General features: G+C 48.3%; 1 protein-coding gene across 1 annotated transcript in view; it reads left to right on the plus strand.

Annotated features, from left to right (window-relative positions):
* The first annotated feature begins 750 nt into the window (after nt 1–750).
* The window catches only part of LOC144144671 (scoloptoxin SSD14-like), a 45,575-nt gene continuing 30,195 nt past the window's right edge, over nt 751–16,130 (plus strand). The window contains exons 1-2 of the mRNA XM_077676199.1: nt 751–1,018; nt 4,586–4,708. Of these exons, the coding sequence (XP_077532325.1) occupies nt 861–1,018; nt 4,586–4,708 (281 nt within the window). The 5' untranslated portion in view covers nt 751–860. The remainder of the gene's footprint in view (nt 1,019–4,585; nt 4,709–16,130) is intronic.

A 16,130-nucleotide genomic window follows, 5' to 3' on the forward strand; every position in this document is an offset into this window, starting at 1 on the left:
AACCCAACACATAAGTAAAACCCCACAATTTCTACGTTGGCAGCTTTCGAAATTCCGTCAGAAAATTACCTGCGGAATTATTGAAGTTACAAAACTAAGAAAGGGGGTTTCCATCCAAAAAAAAATTAACTAAAGTGAAAGTGGTCGTTCCGGAATATTGAACATTCGAGAGAGAGAGAGAGAGAGAGAGAGAGAGAGAGAGAGAGAGAGAGAGAGAGAGAGAGAGAGAGAGAGAGAGAGAGAGGAGAGAGAGAGAGAGAGAGAGAGAGAGAGAGAGAGAGAGAGAGAGAGAGAGAGAGGGGAAGATGTTATTTTGTCCGTCGAGATCAGGTATTGGGGGTGGAGGAGGGCCAGAGGGCCGCCGTGACCGCCAGGGCCCAGGAGGTGGTTCGAATCTTCGGGAGCGCGAATATTCGGGAAGGAGGGGGAGCGAATATTCGCACAACTCTTACTTGGAAACCCATGCGCGGTAGAAAGTTTACGCTCACTCAAAATTCGTGAACACTCTGTCCTGTTCAATTAACACCCACGCATAACAATTTCTAGTGCAACCTTCACGAATACAGCTGTTCCATTTTGCGTCATCTTTCTTTTTGCCCGTCAAAGCACGTGTCAGTTGCCGAGAGCGTTTCAAATGGCAGCAAAAGAAGCAAGAAAATCAACTTTAATTAGTCGAAACAGAAAACTGAAACTCAATGAAACACACTCCCCTTATCCGGTACCCCGGTGTAATGTACGCCGACTCGTTCGCAGGTGTTTGTTACCCGTTGGCATGCGGGCTCGTTGCCGGCCGACCTTATTTTGTCTTCTGCCCTTGCAGTGCTCGCACGGGGGGCTGTTACCACAACTGTAGGATAAATATGCCACAGCGAGCTTGGCTGCTGGCAGCCGGCTTCCTTGCATTTCTCTGTGCCCGTGTTCGAGGTGACTGTGCCTTGAAGCGCGAGCCTTCCACGTTGGGAAATTTTACCCGATGGGCCGTGTCGACGGAGGTAGGAATGTGCGCCACGGTGCCGGGGTGAGTATTGAACCTATTGCGTGTTTCACAGACTTTTCGAACACAATTGCAGCGATTTTAAACGAGAATACAGACATTGCTGGTGGTTCATTCCGCGTTATGGTTATCTTTTAAATGCGTTCGTATAATGTATAGCAACCATTAATGTATTGCGTCGTTCGCGCAAGCTGGCAGTCGTTAACCAAATCGGACGTTCCGGGCAGCAGACCCTGGGAGATGTAAATGGGCAAGCATACGAAAATAAAGTTTCCGTTCATATGGTCCTAAGACAAGTCAGCTAAGACCACATGGTACAAAGGTTATGATTATAGTTATATTTAGTGGAAATTCAACATGTGTATTAGGAAATGACATGAAGTGTGTCCTTCAGGGAAGATATGTGCGTTCGATGGAAATACACAATGCTCCTTGGCGGTAACATAGTGCTGTTGAGTGTAACAATGACTTCACAAAGACATATTGCAAAAGCTTGCAGACACGACAGTACAACCAAAATTCCGATAGTCATGATTTGTTGCAGTGCTTATCAAATTGAGAACAATGTTTGGGCGTCAGTCTTCGGGGAAGGCAAAAAAGCTCCCCTTATATTTAATTATAATGCCTGGTGGTTGGGTAGCGGTGTCTCTTTGCTAAAATTAACTACCGTAGTATTTAAAAGAGAATGGAACTAACCTTTATCGAAAGCTTCGCTCAGACCGCGTGACAAGGTTTGCGGCATGTTCCCAATTGGCGGTGCAAGTTTCAAAATCAAATGATGCATCCGATAGGAGCGACCGCTTTTCGTGCCGTTTCTTGGCTAAAGTGAGACTTCAGGATAGTTTCCGCTACAACATGAAGGAGCCTTGCTATTTCTTTTTTTATTATTTTAAGAGCGCCCAACACCTTCGGCTCTGGCGCTATTAGCGAGACGCCTTATTCGGAGTTTTGCGCGCTTTCTTTATTTCCTAGAAGATTACAATTTTTTAAACATTATTTTGCAAACCAGGCCCTGAAAAGACGTCATAAATGGGCACACGCTGTCTAATACTCTCTGTTCGTGCTTTCTTAAATATATTACAGTGAACCTTTATATAAGTAAGATTCCGTGAATTTGTCTTTGGGCTGGGCAAAACGCCTTGCGGCAAAGCGAAGACTTTCGGGAATACTCAGAAGAATACGGCTGTATTTTTGTTTTGTCGAACATTTCTCAAAAATAATTATATGACAATTGGCCGCTAAGACGACAGACAACTCTATCATTACTTTGAGCGTCATTTACGTCTCGCGATTAGTTAGTTTACAGCGAAGTTGTAAACGGTTCAGAATTCCCGTCTGGTGTCATCTACGGAAGGAGAGTGTTTACGGAAGACGGGTGCTACTCTTGTTTCATCAAACTTTACCAACTAAAATTCCATATCCTTATACCGAGTTCATCGTTTTCATTTTCAATTATTCACAATAAATGATTTCGTAGTTTTCATCAAGATTCTATGTCACCTTCGGGTTGAGGGCTAAACAGCTTCACTGGTCATCTACATTCACAGATTAGAATAGCTAGTTCTCTTTACCTCTGAAATTTGCGTCACTGTAGTCTAAGTAACAACTGTAGTCCACTGCAACAAAAGGAAAAAAAAGTACGTGATTGAATCATCTGTCCTGAGGCCTATTTGTTACCTCTATGTGAAACGACGTTGCAGTCGTTGGCTGGAGCACTGAACTTGCAACTGAAGTACATGCAAGTGTTCTTTTTCAGCGCTTCGCCTCTCCACTCGTCTATTGTTTCATCAATTCGGTACTTCTACATTAAATATAGGAGGTGCTCCCTTGTCGTTTTTATGTTTGCGAAAAAAATAATTAACCGCGCAAAGAAACTTCTCTCGAGGCAGCGTTCGCTTTGCTTGATACAGCAAGTCATGATGATGAGTCCAGCCGGAACAGATGAGTATGTTTTTACTGAGCTTTAACCAACGTCGACGCATTCCTGACCCAAGAGAATGATGACGCATGGCGGAGTGGAATAAACTCAAACAGGGCCACGCCCACAGCTGCCTAAACCGCCGAACAGTGAGACATAGCCAGCAGCGACATAGCCAGTAGCCGCAGCGGATTGTGCCCCTATTCTGGGGCGAATCAAAGTAGCCAATGCGGTCCACTGGAGCACCGGACAGTTTTTCATTCGTTATTTTTCCTCAATTAAAACTAGACCACAACCGCATCTGCGCGATTTCAACGTCCCGTACAGAGTTGTATTCGGCGGTCGGGTGGAGAGTGGGAGCCGGCATCCTTATTCAATGCGAAAGCATTACGCAGCTATGTTTGCCGAAAATCCGGCGGCTGTGGCACACAAAATGGCCGCCGCACAACACGCCAAATGGCCGACTGCTCAACGGATAAGAAGCACTTCAATGAATGCTCGAAATGACGCCGCAATTCGTAGAACAGCTCCAATAAAGAAGGCAAGCAATTGAGTTGAAAGAAAAATGGGGTAAGTTTTGGCTCGGGGTGGGATTCGAAACAGGCCGTTCCGGAATACGAGACGAGCACGGAACCCCTGGACAGACCCAGCTCCATAACTCCACCTGACAAAAGGTGAACTTAGTGGAAAGGTGGTGGACTTTGACTCAGAAACGTTTCTAAGAGATGTGCACTCAGTACTAGAGGAGAAATTTAAACACGCTAATTGCAAGAGGAGCAATTGGGTAAGAAGCAATACACGTTCACGCTAACAGAGTATATGTACGGATAATAAGGTAAGTGGCACGGGAACAAAGTCGTATTAACCGAAGGAGGACGGAAACTTCGCGACAAAACTGAAGGTAATTATTAAAAGGAGAGATTGAGAGATAAAGTATTACCGTTTTGTGAGAGTGTAAGTACGTACCACTGGACACGCGCCACTGTAAGCCCCAAATCCTCACAGTGCATAACATGAAAGGGCTGTCTTTCACGCGACATTTGTTCTGCAAATACTATTGGATGCGGCATACGCAGCGATGGACTCTTAACCGTCTACGCCAACACCAGCTGTAAAACGAGGCGGCGCACACAATACCGGCACATCCGTTCCACAATTTAGCCAAAACGCTTTCACATTCTCCACATAATAGGGGAGGGGTCAGGTGTCCAAAAATGGCCTTTATATTTTGTTTTTGTTATGCTAAACGGCTCTTGTTCCAGCGACAGGCCGTCATTTTCTGCGTCTTTTCTTTCTGTTCTGTTTCAGTCTCACCACCTCTTCTCTACACAGCTTTTTATATCGGCTGTTTTGTTTCAGTAAAAACTAATATACAAGGAGTTTTTCATTGGAAGGACTCTGTATTTTTGTTTTTGTACATATGACCCGCCTCAAATATGCTGAAGCTTTTGCGAGGAGCCAAAAAGCGTTGCCATGCAATACCACCAGTCGTAGTCATCTGAGAAGGCCTTGTGTATATGGATTTATTGTTTACCCCCTTTGTACCTTTGCAATGGGCGCTGAAAACTTTTTAAATAAAGAGGCGACATCAAATGCGACGCCAGGAATTGCCGCACGAACCAGTCGAGGTTTGCCAGAATAAGCTTCGCCAGTGAAATTTGCAACTTTTTCAGGAACATCTATTCGAAAGGGGGCAACATGGCCGACGCAGCCGTGGCCACTCTGCTGTGCATGGGTGTCGTCCAACCCAAGGCGATGGGCATTGGCGGAGGATTCGTGGCTACCTCCTATCTGCGGTGAGTAGAAACATTGTGCTACCAGTGCGGCCGTTCAATCCGAGCATATGCTTGGCACGCGGGGAGATCATGTACGGTGGTGCGCGTACACAAAGATGCAGCGAAGACGAAGGCCGGGGGAAAATTGTAAAGTCTAAAACTACAAATTAATCCTACTTTCTGTAACTTCGAAACTGACTCCCCCCCCTAGACACCGGGTACTCGATATTCTGTACTCACAGCTGCGGCGCAGTTTATGGTTACGCGGTTACCCACACGGGGGTTCGTGGGTGCGTTCTAGGGGATTTGCCGTAATGATGATGACAATGTTATTACAGTAGACAATATTAATAGTAGCAATAATAATAATAATAATATTGTCCTTGCAATAAATATGACACAGAACACACACTACATAAAAAAAAGAGGACCGCCTAAGCTATCAAGGTCTAGCGGGCACTACCCAGCAGTGGTAAGCAACATTAAGCTGAGGAGTAAAGCGCAAAAAATGACACAAGATACGAAGAAGGACAACATCTACAAACGCTACTTCCAACTGACATTAAAAAAAAATTAGCAATGGCTTAGGTCGGCTATGCCAGCATATAGCAGCATGAGCTAAGGTTCAGCTGGTTATTCTTAGCTTTCCTGGTTGTCTAGGATACGCTTGATTATCATGCTTACTGCTGCTTCAATGACACACACACGGTATACGCATTGTGTGACACATGTATATCAGGCGGCTCCGGCGCAGCGTCACCAATTGCCCCAGAGCAAAGCTGATTCCACAGGCACACGCCGGTGTTGCTGCGACGCGCGACCCATCGGTTCCACAGTCGGCCACCCCTCACATATATATATATATATATATATATATATATATATATATATATATATATATATATATATATATATATATATATATATATATATATATATACAGTCAAACTCCGCTACAACGAACTCCGCTACAACGAAATTCCCGCTTCAACGAAGGTTTTTCGATTCCCCGCCCGCATCCCATAGGCCCCAATGTATTAAAACTCCCTCCACAACGAACCACTTTTTTTATTGTTCTCCCGGTTCAACGAAATTTTCCCGGGACACAAGTCACTCGATCTGCAACAGACTGAACCACTCTAACTAATTTTGATAAGTTCTAACAATGTAAATTATTAGTAACAACATTTTCTCCAAACATCCGGACATCGAGAAGCTGCCGCTTCTCGATGTCCGGATTACCGGCGCCGACGGCGCTCAAAAGCGGCGGCGGCGGCGGCGGCGGCGGCGGCGGCGGAGGAGGAGGAAACGGCCGAAGCATGGGCAGCTCCCGACGAAGCCGACATTGTTCCAGAGAACGTAGCATTGAGCGACTACGTAAATGCCGACGCGGACGTGATCGTCTACGAGGAGTTGAGTGATGCCGAGATCCTCAAGAGTGCTCGCGCCGCCTCCGCCGCCGCCGCCGATTCATCCGACGACGAAGAAGTCGGGCATGGTGTTCCGACGGTCCCGACGTCAGTGACCGCGTCGCAGGTCATGGACTCCTTGGACGTTTTACGTAGTTTCCTTGGCGCCCATGACGATGATGTCGCCATGCAGCTCCTCGCAGACTGTGAGCAGCGCATTCTCCCGTTGCTCGCGCGAAAGCGCAAACAGTCAAAAATCAGCGATTTTTTCACGTTTTGGAAGTAAAATGCTCCCAGAGTGTCGTGCATATCCTGTGCATATTCGTGACCGCAAATTAAAATATAAACTCCGCGCTGTGATTTCACGACGCCTGCTTTTGCGCGGATCTCCACGAGTACGACGCGCATATTACAACGCTGGTCTAAGCGCCGCGAGACGCGTTGTGACCGCAAATTACGATATAAACTACGTGCTATAAAAAGGGTGCTATTTTTGGCGGAGCGAGCTCCAAGCAAGTTGGCAACATTGGGGCGAAAAGGTAGGTGGGAGATTTCACGACGCCAGTTAGACGCCTGCCCTGTTTTCTTTATTTACTGATATTCCGCGACAACGAAATTCTCGCTACAACGAAATTTTTCGCGATCCCCGTGAATTTCGTTGTAGCGGAGTTTGACTGTATATCCTGTGAGAATTACATCAATCGCGTCCATAATCAACGCTACCATATTCGCCCCCGGTGGAAAAGAAGCCATCCTGGCGACTCATGGTGACGAGGAGACCGCAGGATCGTAATACTCTTTCAGCCGGTTGACGTGAACTATCTCGCGTCCACGGTGTCGACGGTCGGGTGCAGGCGCAACTGGTTCGATGAGGTAATTCACTGGGGATGTTTGCTTCACGACTCTGTAGGGTCTATGATATTTTGCAACAAGCTTCGGTGAGAGACCGGGTGTAGGGCATGGGACCCAAAGCCAGACAAGTGAATCAGGCCTATAGGTGGGAGCCGCGGTGGAAGCGTCGAGATAATACTTCTGGTGTTGCTGAGGTTCAGATGTGAGCGAGCGGGCGAGCTGACGGCACTCTTCGGCATGCTTGACTATTTCCGAAATGGGTGCGAACTCGGTCTGATCTGGGCGATACGGCAAAATTGTGTCAAGAGTGCTTGCCGGCTCCCGTCCGTAGGGCAGAAAAAAAAGTGAGAATCCCGTCGTCGTCTGCGTGGCCGTGTTGTAGGCGTACGTTACAAAGGGAAGTATGACGTCCCAGTCAGAATAGTCCGACGCCACGTACATCGAAAGCATATCACTCAAAGTGCGGTTACATCGTTCCGTGAGACCATTCGTCTGCAAGTGGTAAGACGACGTAGTTCGGTGAACAATTCGACATTCCCGCAGGAGGGCTTCGATGACTTCCGACAGGAAGACGCGACCTCGGTCACTGAGAAGCTCTCGAGGAGCACCATGGCGAAGTATGAAGCGGCGTAACAGGAAGGACGCGACGTCACGTGCCGTGGCTGTTGCTAGAGCAGCGGTTTCTGCATAGCCCGTAAGGTTATCCACTGCCACAATGACCCAACGGTTGCCAGCAGCTGTGCACGGTAGGGGACCGTTAAGGTCTATCCCAATGCGATCGAACGGTCTTTCTGGGCGCGGCAACGGCTGCAGCGGGCCCGCCGTGGGAGTAGGGGGGATTTGCGCCGCTGACAGTTGATGCATGACCGGATGTACTTGCGGACGAACGTGTACATTCCCCGCCAGTAATACCGTAGGCGAAGCCGCTCATACGTTTTTAACACACCGGCGTGAGCGCAGCTGGGATCAGCGTGGAAGGATGCGCATATGCCCGTGCGCAAATGGCGAGGTATTACCAGTAACCATTTGCGACCACCTGATTCGTAGTTGCGCCTGAAGAGCATTTCGTCGCGGAATGCAAAGTGGCCAGCTTGTCGGCGCAGCGAACGCGATTCTTGAGCAGAGGGCACGCCAGAGAGGAAGTCAATAAGCGAAGCAACCTGGCAATCTGGCCTTGCGCTGCTCGGCTGGCATGTCCGTGATGTCGAGGGACGACAGGTCGGCATCAACAGAAACGGAACACGAGTCTTCCGCCGGTAGGGGGGAGCGGGACAGAGCGTCAGCGTCTGAATGCTTCCGGCCGGAACGGTACAGCACACGGATGTCATGCTGTTGAAGTCGCAGAGCCCAGCGACCAAGGCGGCCAGACGGGTCTTTGAGCGACGACAACAAACGCAACGCGCGGTGGTCCGTCACTACGTCAAAAGGACGACCGTACAAATATGGTCGAAACTTTGTGAGCGCCCATACGATGGCCAAGCACTCCTTTCCCGTGACCGAATAATTTAACTCTGCTTTTGTGAGCATGCGACTGGCATAGGCGACGACATAATCGTCAAAACCAGCTTTTCGTTGGGTGAGCACTGCACCGATTCCGGCGCCGCTGGCATCCGTGTGGATTTCTGTTGGCGCGGTCGGGTCAAAGTGTCGCAGAATAGGCGGGGAAGTGAGGAGTCGCCGTAACTTTGCAAAGGCTTCATCGCAATCCCTCGACCAAGCGCCAATACCGCTTTCCTTGCCGAGAAGCGCCGTCAAGGGCGCAATTATGGCGGCAAAGTTGCGAATGAAGCGGCGGAAATACGAGCATAGTCCAATAAAGCTCCGTAGAGCCTTCATGGTGGTCGGTTTAGCGAACTCGGCGACCACGCGAAGTTTGGTGGCGTCGGGAAGAATTCCCTCCTTCGACACAACGTGGCCCAGTATGGTCAACTTTCGCGCCGCAAAGTGGCATTTCTTCATGTTGAGTTGCAATCTGGCATTGGCAAGGCAAGTCAAAACCTGCTCCAGGCGCCTCAAGTGAGTGTCGAAGTCGGGAGAAAAAACGACTATGTCATCGAGATAACAGAGACACGTTTTCCACTTCAGGCAGCGCAAAATGATGTCCATCATCCTCTAGAATGTGGCAGGAGCGTTGCACAGGCCAAACGACATGACGTTAAATTCATAGAGGCCGTCAGGAGTGATGAACGCCGTTTTCTCGCGATCGGCCTCCGCCATGGGTACTTGCCAATATCCAGACCGTAGATCAAGAGAAGAAAAAAACTCGGCGCCTTGTAAACTGTCGAGGGCATCGTCGATGCGTGGTAAAGGATAGACATCCTTCCGCGTTATGCTGTTCAGACGGCGATAATCTACGCAAAAGCGGATGGAACCGTCCTTTTTTGTTACAAGCACCACGGGGGACGCCCACGGACTGTTGGAGGGCCGAATTACTCCCCACTTGAGGATATCGTTCACCTCTTCGTCAATAGTGCTGCGCTCCTTCGGCGACACACGGTACGGTCGTTGGCGCAGTGGTGCATGCCAGCCGGTGTCGATGGAGTGAGCAACTGCAGATGTTCGGCCCAGCGGTGCCTTTGCGCCGTCAAAAGAAGAGCGGAACCGATATAGCAGAGAGAGGAGCCTCACTCGTTGGTCTGATCTGAGGGTAGGATCGATCGAAGCGCCAATGTCAGGAGGTGACAGGTCTGGTGCTGGCGGTGCAGGACACAGTCCAGCCACTGGAACCCATGACGGAAAGTCGTCTGATACGGCGGTGACAAGCTGTGGCCCAACAACTTCGACGCAGCCAAGGACCTCACCGTGCAGGAGACGAAGGGGCTCCAATGACTCGTTGTTGACTACTATGGCGCTCGTGCCAGCATGAACTGTCAGTAGGGCGAATGGCAGGGGCAGCGATTTTCGGTGGACAAATAAGGGCTACGGCGTAAAAAAAAACAGGTGCGTCGGGAATGGAAGAGCAGCAGAGCTGTACGAGAGCAGCCGAGCGGGGAGGAATGTCCGTGTCGTGAGCCACGGTGAGCTTTGCAGGGGCAGTGGACTGAGGGTCGGCATAAGGCGTGTCCAAGGGAGAATCAAATTCTACTTGTGCACGCGCACAGTCGATTATTGCGCGATGGCGAGATAAAAAGTCCCAGCTTAAAATGACGTCATGGGTGCAGGATGGCAGCACGAGGAACTCGACGGGGTACACGACGTCCTGGATCGTGACACGCACCGTGCAGGCTGCCAAAGGTTTTACACGTTGCGAAGTTGCGGTACATAACGAAAATTTCGGCAGTGGCGTCGTAACTTTTCTAAGCGAGCGGCAAATATCGGCGGTAATGACGGAGACGGCTGCGCCTGTGTCGACTAGTGCGACTGTACTTACACCCTCAACAGATACGTCGATTACATTTGTAGGCCTTTACAGTTTGAAAGTCGCGCAGCTCTTGCCTCCGGAAGTGCGGCGGCTAGTTTTCCTGTTCAGTCGGGCTTGAACGACGTCGCATAGGCGATAGTGAGCGGCGACGTGGGGAGCTTGAACGGCGGCTATCGGCGTCACGACGGCTGAAATCGTTGTAACCAGAGGCAGGTAACGGCGACCTGGGTGGCACGTCGGTCATTAGCTGCGAAGACCCGTGTGGAGAGCCAAAAGTGTGGTTAACGTCATCATTCATCGTGGACACGCGGCAGCGGCAGTAACAGGCCACATGGCCTGGAAGTCGGCATGCGAAACAGATGGGGCGATTATCAGCCGTGCGCCACGGATTCCCCGGTGGCGGATTCCTGCGTACCGCAGAGCGTGGCGGGGTTGGCGGCATGGCCCGAAAAGACGTCCCAGCTGGCTGTACCGGTCTCCCCATGGCTTCGGCATACGTGAGGGGCGCATAATACAGAGTGGGGGGCAGTGCCTCAGCCACCTGTTCCTTGATCATGTGGCGAAGCGCTGGAAGCGTCGGCGAGACAACGGAAGGAGTCACTTCGGTAGGCTGCGGAGGCACTCCGTATCGTGGAGATGGGCCAGGAACAGACGGTGGCATCGTGGATCCAGGCTCCAGGGTAAGAAGTGACACTTGCCGAGCGACTTCTTCGCGAACAAACTGTTGAAGCTGCCGCATCAAGGATGCGTCGGCCCCCGCCTCTGTCAAGCTCGACAGCGGCTCTCCCTGGACAGAAGGGCCCCGGGTAAGCGCCCTCTGTCTGCGGAGTTCTTCGTAGCTTCGGCACTGGGTGACGATGTCAGCAACGGTTCGCAGATCTTTCGCTAACAGCATCTGGAAAGCATCATCATCGATTCCTTTCATCAGGTGCTTAATTTTCTCTGCTTCCGCCATAGCTGAATCAACACGGTTGCATACGTCCACAACATCCTCGATTTAACTTGTGAAGGTCTCTCCAGGACTCTGTGCTCGTGTGCGGAGACGCTGCTCAGCAAGAAGCTTCCGCAGGGCGGGACGGCCGAAGATCTCAACAATACGATTTTTGAATTCAGCCCAGGTAGACATGGTGGCTGCGTTGTTGTGGAACCACTTCTTGGTTAGGTGGTCCAAATGAAACTCAACGTCATTAAGCTTCATGTGATCGTACCATCTGTTGTGTGTGCTCACTCGGTCGTACTGCGACAGCCACTCCTCCACGTCGTTGTCATCCGTTCTATCGAAGTTAGGGGGGTCTCGCTGGCGAAGCACACCCGAACACATGATGGGCTGCGGTGAGGAGGGTGCCATGTCCCGGTCGGTGTTCAGCTCCCTCACGGACTGTAGCCGTCTGCTGCGTAACTCCAGGATGTGGTATCGGAGTCTGCCAATGCGAAGGTAGAGTCACGCTGGGAACGAACCCGCACACTCCACCAAACTGATTGATTGAGGGGTTTAACGCGCCGACGCAACTCAGGCGATGAGGCGCGCCGTAGTGGAGGGCTCCGGATTAATTTTGACCACCTGGGGATCTTTAACGTGCGCCGAAATCTCGAACACACGGGCGTTTTTGCTTTTCGCCTCTCCACCAAACTGAAGCGTGGTTTATTGGACCACTAACGAGCCGTTAGACCTGCGGAGAAGCCGAGGTTCCTTGTTCCAAGCAAGCTATGTCCGACGCGATGCTCGATCGGCCCGTGCGCCAAGCGATGCTTCTGCCTCCTCGTTGTCGGGCGTGCACCAGGCCGAATATCCCCAACGGGAATTGTCCTTGCATGAACGCCTGTGAGAATTACATCAATCGCGTCCATAATCAACGCTACAATATATATATATATATATATATATATATATATATATTTATATATATATATATATATATATATTGCTTCTCTATTTTCGTACTTTCAAAATTCTTGATCTATTTCAATGACCTACCACATCCTCCCCTTTGTTTCCTTGACTGCCAACCCTTATATATATATAAATATATATATATATATATATATATATATATATATATACCGCACAACTGAAATGGCACGTGTCGCCAACAGCAACATTTCTGGAGCAGGCCTTTCCTGAAACGCCCTCCCTAACGCAAACAATATCCTGCGGAAATTCCAACCCATTTTTGCCAGTAACGACCGAATTAAAAAGACGTTCCCGGAATAACCAAGGGTTATCTACCGGAGAAACAGGAATCTAAAGGATATTTTAGTGCATGCTAAAACAGGACATTCGAAGCAACCTGTCATAGCCAGCTGTCCCCGTCCCAGATGCAAGACTTGCAGGCACCTGCAGACGGACTGCATTGTAAAAAGCACAGCCAGTAATTATGTTCACAAGATTAATTAAAGTTTTACTTGCACTTCATCCAACATTGTGTATATGTTATGCTCAATGTGTCACAAACAGTATATAGGCGAAAAGAGTCAACCTATGAGCCTACGCCTTGATGGTCACCGAGCAGATACGCTTAGAAAATCCTCCATAGCAGAACCCCAGCATTCCAACCAACCAGGCCACAATACTGATCACCTTAGGTTGTATATACTTCAGTCAACCTTTAAGTCGCCTAGGGGCAGAAAATACCGAGAATCCTATTTAATTCACAAATTCAACTCCATGGAACCAGCTGGAAATAATTCGTCTAGGGGCAACCTGGAATCCTTGCGATACTCACAGGGAATACAGCATTAGGCACTGTCTTGCTTTTCCCTTTTGCAAGGAATATGATCCCTCCTTCTGCTTCTTATGTGGCCACCTAATTCCTTTTGTTTTCATTATTTTGCCTCCAGTTTAGTACGCGCAGACATCCCTGCAAACTTTTCTCCGGAATTCCATTTTATTTTTATTTTCCTGTCGTTTTTGCTCAGCTTTGTCTTGTGCCCTGTGCGTCCCCCTGACTTTATCTTTTCGTTTTTGAGTTTCAGGAAAAGCCTGTTCCAGGAATGTTGCTGTTGGCGACACGTGTAATTTCAGTTGTACGCTTATTGGTTTTTTTTGTGTGTTTTTTTCTTTATTTTTTCCTTGACCTAGTTTTTTTTCCTTCCATACATTTACTTTTGACCTCGGGATTGCAGATAACTTATGATAAGGACTCCTCGCGTCGCCTTTTCTGCTTCCCGCGTTTCTGAGAACCTTTCCGTAGTCCACGCGCTGGGGCAAGAAACCCCTGTGATCCTTTCTCTCCAAGAATTTCCCCGAGTATCAACCCCCCCGCTGACTCCCCTCTGACCGTCTTCGCGGCTCTAACTATACAAGTTTCGTTACCCCTCAATATCTCCGCCTACATACTCCCAGACCAATCCGCTTTCTCAAATCCACTTCCCCTATATAAACCCTGCCAGCCAGGCGAGGATTTGCCCTGACGAAGGCGAGTCTCTTGTCTTTGCTGAAACGTTGGCAACAATCGTGGTTTCTTCCTTGTTCGAAGTTGTTTTGCCTATATATATATATATATATATATATATATATATATATATATATATATATATATATATATATATATATATATATATATATATATATATATATATATATATAAATATATATATATATATATATATATATTGTAGAGCAGAGACGTACGGGACGAGGGATTCCGTAAGGACACATATCAAAGTTGCAGTCCTTATTGTCAGTGCTGTTTGGCGTTCTAACAATGTTTTATAGTGCCGAATGAGGTATGATTGCCTTTTTTTTATGCAGGAATAAATAATAGAAAATTCAAGTCGAGAAAAAATGCGCCGTTTTTTCCGGAAGCGGGAATCGAACCCACAACCTCCGCATAACGCGTGCGGTGCTCTACCATTGAGCTAGTTCCGCGGCGACTCCCCTCTCGACTATACCGCGGGGTTTTGTATTTACGACTGCTCAGAGCCCGGTCAACTAGCGCCGCCCCTCGACCACCGCGGGAAGACGTAGAACGTCTTTTTTCCCAGCGGCCGCACGTAAGACGTGGTCGAAAGTCGGGGATAGCCAAAGGCATTTCAGACTGCTGAAGCCAGAACCCTCGTAATGCATTTTGTAGAGCAGAGACGTACGGGACGAGGGATTCCGTAAGGACACATATCAAAGTTGCAGTCCTTATTGCCAGTGCTGTTTGGCGTTCTAACAATGTTTTATAGTGCCGAATGAGGTATGACTGCCTTTTTTTTATGCAGGAATAAATAATAGAAAATTCAAGTCGAGAAAAAATGCGCCGTTTTTTCCGGAAGCGGGAATCGAACCCACAACCTCCGCATAACGCGTGCGGTGCTCTACCATTGAGCTAGTTCCGCGGCGACTCCCCTCTCGACTATACCGCGGGGTTTTGTATTTACGACTGCTCAGAGCCCGGTCAACTAGCGCCGCCCCTCGACCACCGCGGGAAGACGTAGAACGTCTTTTTTCCCAGCGGCCGCACGTAAGACGTGGTCGGAAGTCGGGGATAGCCAAAGGCATTTCAGACTGCTGAAGCCAGAACCCTCGTAATGCATTTTGTATATATATATATATATATATATATATATATATATATATATATATATATATATATATATATATATATATATATATATATATATATATATATATATATATATATATATATATATATATATATAACAGAAGAAAAACTTCGAACAAGGTAAAAGCACGATTGTGGCCTACGTTTCAGCAAAAGAGAACTTGCTTTCCTCAGGGCAATCTCTCGCCTGGCAGGCACGGTTTATATAGGGGTAGGACTCCAGGTGAAAGGAGAGGGAAAGATGAAAGGGAAATTGAGCATGCTGATTGGTTTGGGAGTGTGTCGGGGGAGAGATTGAGGGGCCAAGAAGGTTGTCTAGTTTAAGCCGCGAAGTAGGTCACACGGAAGTCAGCTGGTGGTTGATATTCGTGGAATTTTTGGAGAGAAAGGATGAGAGGGTGTTTATTGACCCGCCGCGGGGTATACGGAAAGGATCTCAGAACCGCCGGAAGCAGACCAGGCGGTGAGGGTGGGGTCCTTATCAGAAACTATCTGCAAGCCTAAGGTCAAAAGAAAAGATAGAGACGGGGGGAAACTAACTAGGTCAAGAGAAAAAAAAGGAGAAAAAAAAACAGGGAGGGAAACGACATAAACCCACACACAAAAGAAAAAGCAAGGACCCGGCAACTGAAATGGCACCTGTCACCCACGGCAACATTCCTGGAACAGGCCTGTCCTGAAACTCAAAAACTAAAAGATAGTTAGAGTGACGTACGGGGCACAAGACCGCGCGGAGTAAAAAAAAAGAGAAATGAGATAAATAAAATTGAATTCCAAAAGCAAAGGTTGGAGGGATGAGGGCGCGTATTAAGCTGGACGCTAAGGAATGAAAAAAAAATTAGGTGACAAGGTACAGAGCAGAGTGAACGGTCACAGCCTTTGGATGAGGAATATGCACGAAAATGCCTAATGCTGTATTCCCGGTGAATATCGCAAGGATTCCAAGTTGCCCTTAGCCGCATTAATTCCAGCAGGTTCCATGGAGTTGAATTTGTGAATTAAGTAGGATTCTCGGTATTTCCTGTCCCTAGGAGACTTAAAATTTCACTGAAGTATATATAACTTAAGGTAATTAAAATTGTGGCCTGGTTGGTTGAAATGCTGCACTACAGCTATGGAGGATTTGCTAAGAGTATCTGCCCGGTGACCATTAAGCCGTAGGCTCATAGGTTGACTCGTTTCGCCTGTATACTGTTTGTGGCACATTGAGCATTCCAACATATACACAATGTTGGATGAAGTGCACGTAAAACTTGAATTAAGCTTGTGGA

The sequence above is a fragment of the Haemaphysalis longicornis genome, unplaced genomic scaffold, assembly GCF_048455015.1.
Source record: "Haemaphysalis longicornis isolate Haplotype H1 unplaced genomic scaffold, Haemaphysalis longicornis Haplotype H1 scaffold_7, whole genome shotgun sequence".
Lineage (NCBI taxonomy): Eukaryota > Metazoa > Arthropoda > Arachnida > Ixodida > Ixodidae > Haemaphysalis > Haemaphysalis longicornis.